The sequence below is a fragment of the Galeopterus variegatus genome, unplaced genomic scaffold (genome assembly GCF_000696425.1).
Source record: "Galeopterus variegatus unplaced genomic scaffold, G_variegatus-3.0.2 Scaffold7269, whole genome shotgun sequence".
In the NCBI taxonomy this organism is placed as follows: domain Eukaryota; kingdom Metazoa; phylum Chordata; class Mammalia; order Dermoptera; family Cynocephalidae; genus Galeopterus; species Galeopterus variegatus.
The window spans coordinates 122914-133009 of record NW_007733380.1 but is presented as its reverse complement, the minus strand read 5'-3'; the positions used below and the strand labels follow the sequence as shown (position 1 = coordinate 133009).

At 40.0% G+C, this 10096-nt stretch overlaps 1 protein-coding gene across 1 annotated transcript in view; it reads left to right on the top strand.

Annotated features, from left to right (window-relative positions):
• Window positions 1-170: 170 nt before the first annotated feature.
• The window catches only part of PRSS35 (protease, serine, 35), a 12479-nt gene continuing 2553 nt past the window's right edge, over window positions 171-10096 (top strand). Inside the window, exons 1-2 of the mRNA XM_008591764.1 lie at window positions 171-200; window positions 9157-9854. Of these exons, the coding sequence (XP_008589986.1) occupies window positions 9177-9854 (678 nt within the window). The 5' untranslated portion in view covers window positions 171-200; window positions 9157-9176. The remainder of the gene's footprint in view (window positions 201-9156; window positions 9855-10096) is intronic.

Here is a 10096-nt window from a genome sequence, read left to right as displayed (position 1 = left end):
CGCGCCCCCTCCGCAGTCTCTGCTGCGAGCTCCTGGCGGTGGTGGCCGCGCGGTGGCGGGGCGGCTTCGGGCTCAGGGTGTCGGCGAGGCTCCGGGCAGCAGCGCCCCCGCCCGCCGTCCCTCGGGAGCATCGGCGTCCGCCTCGGGAGCTCTTTGATCCCAGCTGGGCAGCGCCCCGGGAGACCGAAAAAGCTTCACGGGTAAGGATGGAACCTCCCAGATAGGGCGAGATCCTAGAACCTAAAAGTTTCCCTGAGAAAGGCAAGACCCACCCAAGGAGAGCTTCTGTGAAGGGCTCTAAAGAAAGGATCACACTTAGCACTTTCAGTCCGCAAGGAAACTACCCTTCCAATAGGCAATTCTGTGTGCTGGCCTCTGCACAGTTTAAGATTAGCAGTAACAATGTTTGTATTGGAATATAAATGGAATTCTTTCTACTTAAGCAGTACCAGAGGGGACCCTCTTTATTTTTATGATTATTAACAGATGCCATTGAAAAAGGTGTAAAACCCATTCCTGTAAATCCTGCTCTCTTTGAAAGCCTCTTGGCAGGGTTACTATGAAAGCTAGCTCCTCTCCCCGGTCCCTGTTTATCTACTTGGTTGCATGGGTCCCCAAAAGAAGCAGTGAAAAACATTTAGAAAATGAGGAGGTGAAATGAAATCGAAGCTCTTGGATTACTTTAAAATATTCTTGGACCTTAAAATATTCTAGCAAAGAAAGGGAGGGGGTGATAGATGAAACAAGACTGGCAAAATATTGATAATTGTTGAAGCTGGGTGATGGGCAACATGGGGGTTATACTTTTTTCTAGACTTTTTAATACGTTTCTCTCTACTTTTGTGTAGTCTTGAAATTTTTTATAATAAAAAGTTTTTGAAACGTTTTGGAAAAACTGCCTTATTGCTCTGAACTTCTTCCACTGTTACTGATGTGAAAATAAGCTGCATATCATATGTAGTGTTATCCCACCCCCACCCCTTTAGTAACCCTTCTGACTTCTGAAATTAGTTCTCATTTTATTCCAAGTACATTTGTCTCTGCAGAGGATTATAAAAGTCATATTTTGCTGCCTGGAGAATTATGCTTAGAATCTGGTTTGTAATTTAGAAGACAGAATGTTAAAATCTCAGCCAAATAAGACATCTAGGCTTGAAAGTAGTGGCCAAGCATTGCATGGAGTTTTATTTTTATTAGGAAATATTAGAGGAGTTTCTTTAGTGTGAGAAGGGGTGGACATAGATGATACCCTCCCCACTTTTCTTCCAGACAGCTGGGAAACCTATATGCTTTTAGGAATTTTTTCTTGTTTTTAAATGTGAGATTGTTTAGCATATGCTTGGCACATAGTATATGCTCATTGTATGTTAAAATAAGTAATTGCTAGTGTGAGTTAATTTTCCCTATTGAATAAATTATCTTTTTCTGTCCAATGCTCAAATATTCAACAAGCATGTTGCATTTTAACAGGATCAGAATTTTGGAAGATGAAGCTCCATCACCTTAACACTGAGTTAACTTTGCAGATGAGAAATCTGTCTAGAGAGGTTAGGAAATGGAAAAGTATAAGTTGTGGTACACAAGTTATTATTTTATAATTTAAAATAAAAATTTTAAAAAGCTTCATGTAGGTAAAACTGACATGTGATAAGCTAAAAACATTGTTACCATAAGATGCCTTAAAGCCTGAAAAGTAACAAACCTAATACATATATAGGTGTTCTTTGCTTTCAAAGGCCAACTTGAAAAATACAAAGTCAGGAGCCATGTGCTGTGCACTTTAAGTCAGCATATGAAAGGGCCAGCATAGTTCTCTTGGGGCTCCCTTAGTGACATTTACCCCAAATTTGATTTACACACAGCACATTCATTGCATAAATTGAGATGTACGTGTCCTGGAAAAATAGCTAAAAAACAAAGGGAGGTTTTATTTTTTATTGTGATGAGAAACAGAAGTTGTGGGTTACTGTAAAATAATCAACTGTGTAACTTTACCATCTTCCTTTCCCTCAAGTACTGCCAAACTTTTTAAGCAGACATTACTTTGTCTCCATTCCTGAAACTAAACTTGAAAATAGTGCTATGGTATGGTATTTTGAATAGAAATTGGCATACTGTCAGTGAACTTTCTTGCCATTTATTCTCAGCATAGAATCAGCAGAGAGCTTATCCTTTAGTAATGGATTACAAAGTATTTGATGAACATGTAAAATATTTGGCAGGCCCCAATTTTTCTTTAGTGCTGAAATGCATTGCAGCACTTTCAGGGGACTATTTAGCAGTGCTGTAGGTATTGGTGGAAGTGTGCTGGCACTATAACAGTTTTTGGAAAACCACCTGCCAGAAAATTGGCTGTAGACAGCATCATCAGCCCTCAGTTCATCAGGATGGGCTCTGTGGTCTGTTGGTGGATTTCTAAATGTAAAAAATTCCATACATGACAACCACTTAGCATATTATTAGCCAATTAGACTTTTTCCTCCTGCTGAATATCACATGCTCTTAAAACGAATTCTATTTAAGAGCTGAGCAAAGATTGGCCATCACCATGCCAGCTTTGCCATCTAGTGGTCGCAACATGGATAGCAGGCAAGTTCCTACCTGGGAGGGCTAGAAATTTAAGCTTCTTGAGGATCATTGATGAGTAAATTACTTGTGTTTTTTCATTCTTGGTTTACTCTAGGACTTATGTTTCAGCAAAACATAACCCATTTCTTTAGTGCTTGCTTTACACCTGTTTACTGTCACTAGTAATGCTTTTCTCCTGCTTGTGACCTTTTGCCTAAGCTATCACTTCTCTCTGCAGTTATTTAGAATTACCTGGGCCAAGCTTCAGTGTCTCCCTGTTGTGTATAAATCCTTACTGAGCAGGTGGAGGATGAAAGTAGAGGAGGGGATGAGAGCTTCACATTTAGGTAGGTGTGTAAATGTGGGCAGTGGCGTTGGGAGGGACAGGTGGTTGGGATCACGGATGGCTAAATAAAGGAAAAACAAGTTTTAAAAAGTGGTTATGCAATCGTTGGTGTTTCCTAACGCGCACAGTAAGCTAGAGGTTGATGTCGGCCCTACAGGATCATTGATCTGACTGAGTAGTCCCTGACCCACACCACCCCCCCGAAAATGTTTGATGGGTTAATGCAAAATTATGTCCCATGGCAGCATACTATATAAATGAGTGTGGACAAATACCTCACTGTACTACATTACAAGGGACCAGATGAAAAGAAAGGCATGAGTGGGTAAGAGTCAATATGTCACCTGGTGAGGGGAAGCAATTTGGTGCAGATCCTCTGAAGTCAGTAAGTCAGTATTTTCATTTTCATTCATATGCTGGAAAAATAAAGTGAGCAACCATCTTAACTTTTCTTAGTCTGCCCGCCCTACCTAAGCTAGACTATAAACTTCTCACGGTATAACAAACAATCAAAAAGCAAAAGAGAAACTGAACTTTAGCTTATAATTATGTCACATCATAAGTAAAATTCTGTACACTGTCCGTAGACTCACTCAAAAAGCTAGGGTTTTTTTTCACTGTAGTTCGCTCCCTTAGAGTAATTATTTTGACACTGGTTCTGTTTCTTTTTAAGCTGAGGGCCTGATCTAGTTCCAGAATTCCTAATGTAGATCCAGGCTATAGATAAGATACAGGGAATGTAATTTAAGTGTTTTGTGGCTGGGCGATGTTTAATCACACAAGTTTAATAGCAATGAGAAAAATATATTATAAAGCCACAGATATTCATAGAAATGAGTAATTAGGAAAGTATTTATTTGGGAAGTCTCTAAAGTGAAGCTGTCCCTGACCAAAAAAACAAAACAAAGAAAAAGGAAATTTTATAGTGGGTTGGAAAATATCCTGAAATAAAAATATTTGACTACAAAATTGACTTTTTAGAAAACTACAAGTTCTCAAACTTTGGCTTATATAATGACCTGTTTTAAAGTGATATTAACTCACTCATTAAGGTAGAATAATAATAATAATAAAGTAATGCATATTGACTGCTTACTATGCTCTGGGCTCAGTGGTAATTCTTTGCATATCATCTCCTTTAATCTCCATACTAATGTAACGAGGTAGAGTTTTCTTTGCAGATGAGGAAAGTGAAATTTAGAGGGTTAATAACTACCCAAGTTCATATGCCTCATAAGTGGTAAAGATGGGAACTGAGTCCAAGTTTTTTCACTCCTTGGTCTACACTTGTAACCGCTGTGCTGCTAGAGATACACAAATATTTTAAATACAATCAATAATCACATTTCTAAGAAAGCATAAACAAATAACAAAAGAGTAATAGTCATCTCTTGTAGTTATGAGTGGTCATTTCTATTAATAGATTAGGTTCAAATGTGGAATTACATCTGTTCCATCAGTAAGAGTTTATCTGCGTATACATTCTTGCTTCCTTCCTAATTCTCTTCCACTTCATTTGTCTGAATGATCCAACCCATAATCAACTATGTGTACTCTGGCTCACAGTGGAGAGTAATGACTGCAGCCTCACTTCCACTAACCAAAATTGGGATTTGGAGCCCCAAATACAAGTCATCTGGAAAGAGACAGTGATGGTCACAATTATAATGGGAGACAGGAAAAAGGAGGGGGACTTTATAGCTTTTTGTTTTGTTTTGTTTTGTTTTGTCCTTTTTGAGACCGCCGCACCGCGCTCAGCCAGTGAGCGCTGTGAGCGCACCTGTCATCCCTATATAGGATCCGAACCTGCAGCGGGAGCGCTGCTGCGCTCCCAGCGCCGCACTCTCCCGAGTGCGCCACGGGCTCGGCCCTATAGCTTTCAAAATATTATAGCTGCCCCGCCCATTGGGATTTTGTCTCTTCAGATCAGTGGGTTAATGCTTTTGTGATGATGGGCATATGTAGATGTATCCACCTAACTCTGGATTGCTCTATCACTAAGAGCTATAATTAACATCACATTGACATTTTACCACAAGACAAACTTAGATTTTCCAAAAGAAAGTGTCCTTAAACATTTGTCCAATTTTAAATTACAGGCCAAATTAGACAGGCTAACTAAATCCATGTCCTCTTATTACTGTGACTCTGAGGTCGTTACAAATCCCTGCCCTTCCATGCCTACGGATAGATGTGGGCATGGCTTCTATTCCTGTGGCACTGTACCAAAGCTCCCTCAAAGGGCACCAGCCAGGGCTGGCAATCCAGTGCCACTGCATGGTCTGTAGCAACAGATGTTGGAGGCCTTACATACATACCTACTGAATTTGATTTTTTTCAGACATTAAACCACATATAAAAATAAGTTTTTTTTTAAATTAAATGGCTGAGCAGTTGCTAACATAGTAGAAGAGCAAAGTCAGAATAAAAATTGATTTGGGGCTGGCCTGTGGATCACTCGGGAGAGTGTGGTGCCGATAACACCAAGGCCATGGGTTCGGATCCCATATAGGGATGGCTGGTTAGCTCACTTGGGAGAGCATGGTGCTGACAACACCAAGTCAAGGGTTAAGATCCCCTTACTGGTCATCTTTTGAAAAAAAAAAAAAATTGATTTTGGACACAAAGATGAAGCAGATGTCGTTTGAAACCTGGTTAAGCGATCATCCCTGGAAAGACTGCTCTCTGGGCTGTGGCTCATGCTGCTACAGCAGGGCCTTGTCTGCTGCAGTGGTTCTCAAACTTTACTGAGTGTCAGAATCATCTGGAGAGCTGGTTAAGACACAGAAACCACCTGCCTCCCACCCCCTTCCAGGAGAGTTTCTAACAGTCTGGGGTGGATTCTGAGAATTAGCATTTTTAACAAGCTCCCAGGTGGTGCTGATGTTACTGGTTCAGGGACTATAATCTGGTCTAGTGTTTCTTTTTGGTGAACAACCAAGATTTGGGTTCTCAACCTCCATTCTTAACTGCTGTGAGAATGATCACCTGAGCATACCCTTGGTTGGAAAACCACACCTATGCAGTCACTGCTTTGTACCAAGCATGGTTTAAAAGGGACTGATGGTCTTTGACTAGGATAATAGATTTAAAAGTCAGTGTGACATACTTAGCCAACAATGAAATTATACTGTAATACAATTCAGCTCTGATGGGGCTTTCTTAAAAGTCTGGCTACAGAATTTTGGCACAGGGTATATTTTATTTGGTAAAGACTAAGGGAAATTCCATATTTGAGATCCATATCCTAGTCCAATGATTTTTATAATAAAAGATAATTTTGTCAGTTATCATTTAATATTTACATCCTGCCTTTCAAATCCTTAACTAGCTAAAAAGTTGCAAGACTAAATTAAATAGTACTAAAAAAAAATAAAACCTAACTAGGGAAACAATATCTTAGTACCATTATTTAGACATCCTCTGTTTTGCCCAGGAAGACTTTCACGTATTTATTCTCCACAGATCGTTAGTATCGAGTTTTAAAATATGCAAAGTGAAACCCTATGTGTCTCTTAAGGTAGAGGTTTGGCTTTCAGTCTTTGATGTAATCATGTATTAAGTACATACTGAATAGTTGTTGTCATAAAGGGGTAAATGAAAAATCAATTTATTATTTTTATTTTTTCACAACATCAGTTGAAAGTTCAACCATGAGCAGCTTTATTTCAGTCAATTTAACTATATTCTGAGTTGGCAACAAGGTATGAATGTGAAAACCAATTTAGTTTTGGATCCCTGTACTGGCCAGCTGCCAAAAAAAAAAAAAGTTTCCCACACCAAAGAACTCCCTTGATTGAAATTTTGCTAAAATTCAAGTAGATTCTATATATATATTATGATATACATATATATATATATCTTATCTATTTTGGTTTGTTGATAAGCTAAGTGGCAGCAAATAACTATCTGATTTTAGCTTTTTTTTTTTTTTTTTGCAAGGACATAATTTTTTATCTAGGGAACTACAATTTCAAGGACTAAGTAGAGTTATTGAGTTGTTATCCTTTTTCACTCCAATCTAGTTAAATAAAATTCATGAAAAACTACTGATTGTTGAAAACTGTATAGGAGGCAAAAGAAAATACTAAATGGCTCAACAAAATCATTACTGATATAATTACTGCTTTGTGCAAAGTCAAATTTGCCATGATGACAATTAGAAAATAATTGTGACATGAGTGCAGATTTTTTTTTTTTTTCGTGTCCGGCAACGGATCGCAACCCTCAGTGTCGCGCCCGTACCGGATCGGGACCGGCAACAGGATCGCAACCCTCGGTGTTGCTCCCACACCTCGCTCAGCCAGTGAGCGGGAACTGGTCTGCATGTGGGATCCGAACCCTCGGCGGGAGCGCCACCGCGCTCCCAAGCGGTGCACTGTAGCAGTGCGCCACCGGGCCAGCCCCAGATTTTTTCTAAAGTATGTTCTTTATTAATTTTTTGACAATATCCATCATCATCTACAGAATGCCGTCTCTAAAATGAGTTATAAGCTGTTTAGCAAACAGTAAGTCTCATATTAACCAGAATCACCATTATTCAGCGGACAAGTATGAGCAGATAAAAAAATGGAAACTGCAAAACTTCTATATAATTTTTGCTGATGTCAAGTCATAATAAAAATTATTCCACATTTGCTTAATATTTTCAAATGTATAGTGGCTTAAATTAATTATGTCATGTTTTGGTGAATATATCACATTTAAACAATAAATAGGTTAATGTAGTATTTTTTAACCAAAAGAATGTTATTAGTTTGGTAATATAATTCTGTATTGTATATGGCAAAATAAACTGTTGTATCAAGGGATGCCTATATTCAACTCTGCATCAGAGACGACTTTTGCCTTTTATGCCAGTGCACACGTCCTGTGTGTGGACCTGGCTGTGGGCCATTGCTAACTTCCTCATTAGCTTTTGTTTCCATGCAAAACAAAGCTTATCAGAAAGCATAGAGTGAAGATATTGTAGGAGTAATCTAACCTTGAATTGCCTCTGCTTCATACCAAGTACAAATCATTTGCTAAGCCTTGGTATTTTAACTGTTAATTAAAAATGATTTGGAGCTTAGCTCACAAATAATGGTGACAGAGGTTCAAATTGCTGCTCCAAAGAGAGCTACCTCACCCCACTTTCAAGCAGGGCTAATACACATCAGTTCTACTAAATAGATACATTTACATGCTACTGAGCCTCAAGAAGAAGAAAAGAGCAAGAAGATGTTAACAGTAGAAAAGATATTATATAATTTATCAAGTACTGGCATCTTTAAAAATATTTAAATAACACAAAAGCACTGCTCTTAGATGATGAGACCCATGATGAAGAGGGACTGTATCTAATTATGATCATGTTCCCCCAGGGGACAAATCTAGAGCCATAGCCTGTGCTTCACAAATTCTTACAACTAATTTTAATACACAGTAAAATCCCACTATAAAATATTTTGTATGTTGCTTTGCTTAGACAGTGGTTCTAAGCACAGCTTTGTTTTTTTTAAAAAAATGCATGGTACATTTTTCTTACTTTAGCATAAAGTGGCCTGTGCTGTATATTTTCTTTTTATGACTAGGGGTTATGTAAAAATCAAAGCAGGTCAATAGCAGATTAACCCATTTATTTCTTTCTAAAACTTCTACTACTTTTACAGCATTATCCAGTGATTTGCATTGCACCTCATCATCAACTTGGGCTGCAAATCCAGATTTAGGGAAATTCATTGTATTCCAGTGAACATTTTTTGAGCTCTGTGCTAGGCATTTACACTCTTGAAATGAGAAATTTATGATTCCTTCTTTTAAGGTGGTAAGTGTGGGGTAAGACTGCAGGACATCTCCTGTCTTTATTTCTAAATCTTCTGAATAAGTTGTAGGAGACCTAGGGAGGAAGAGAGTGTGGTTTAGACAACAAAGGATCCCATTCACTGCCCCACCCCTACTCTTCCATGCACTGGGCTGTCTGGGGAGGTAGAGGTGGATGGAGATGGCAGGTGCGGGTAGGGGGAGAGGTGGGTTAGGGCTGGTGGAGGGAAGGTTGAGTGAAACATGATTTATTGATTTTGGAAGTCTGTATGAGCCCATTTAGCAGATAAGTGTTTCATCTCAGTAAAATCTAAATAAGGTGAAAATAAGGGCTCTTGTGTGGTGGAAATACATTTAGGACCCAAAGCCTAAAGGAAATGGATAAGTAACATCTGAAAAGAAAGCATTGTAAAGATTCTCTTTCTTTTTCTATTTTTAAGGACAAAAATAGAAGAACAAAATGGAAAATATGCTATTTTGGTTGATATTTTTCACCCCTGGGTGGACCTTCATTGTTGGATCTACGGTGGAACAGGATTTTATGTGGCACTTGAGAAAAATACCCCGGATTGTCAGTGAAAGGACTTTCCATCTCACCAGCCCCACATTTGAGGCAGACGCTAAGATGTTAGTAAACAGAGTATGTGGCATTGAGTGCCAGAAAGAACTCCCGGCTCCCAGCCTCCCGGAACTGGAGGATTCTCTTTCCTATGAGACTGTCTTTGAGAACGGCACCCGAACCTTAACCAGGGTGAAAGTTCAAGACTTGGTCCTTGAGCCGGCTCAAAATACCACTACAAAAGGAGCACCAGTTAGGAGAAAGAGACAGGTGTATGGTACGGACAGCAGATTCAGCATCTTGGACAAAAGGTTCCTAACCAACTTCCCTTTCAGTACAGCCGTGAAGCTCTCCACGGGCTGCAGCGGCATTCTCATTTCCCCTAAACACGTTCTCACAGCTGCCCACTGTGTCCATGACGGGAAGGACTACATCAAAGGGAGCAAAAAGCTAAGGGTAGGATTGTTGAAGATGAGAAATAAAGGCGGTGGCAAGAAACGTAGAGGTTCTAAGAGGAGCAGGAGAGAAGCTAATGGTGGTGGCCTAAGAGAGGGTACAAAAGAGAATCCATGGGAGAGGGTCACGGGGGAGGGTCCTCAGGGGAAGACCACGGGGGAGGGTCCTCAGGGGAGGACTAAGGGTGGAAAGAGAAGAAAAGAGTCCGGCCGGGGTCGGAGGGTCGCTGACGGGAGGCCCTCCTTCCGGTGGAGCAGGGGAAGACCACGGGGGAGGGTCCGCAGGGGAGGACTAAGGGTGGAAGGAGAAGAAAAGAGTCCGGCCGGGGTCGGAGGGTCGCTGACGGGAGGCCCTCCTTCCGGTGG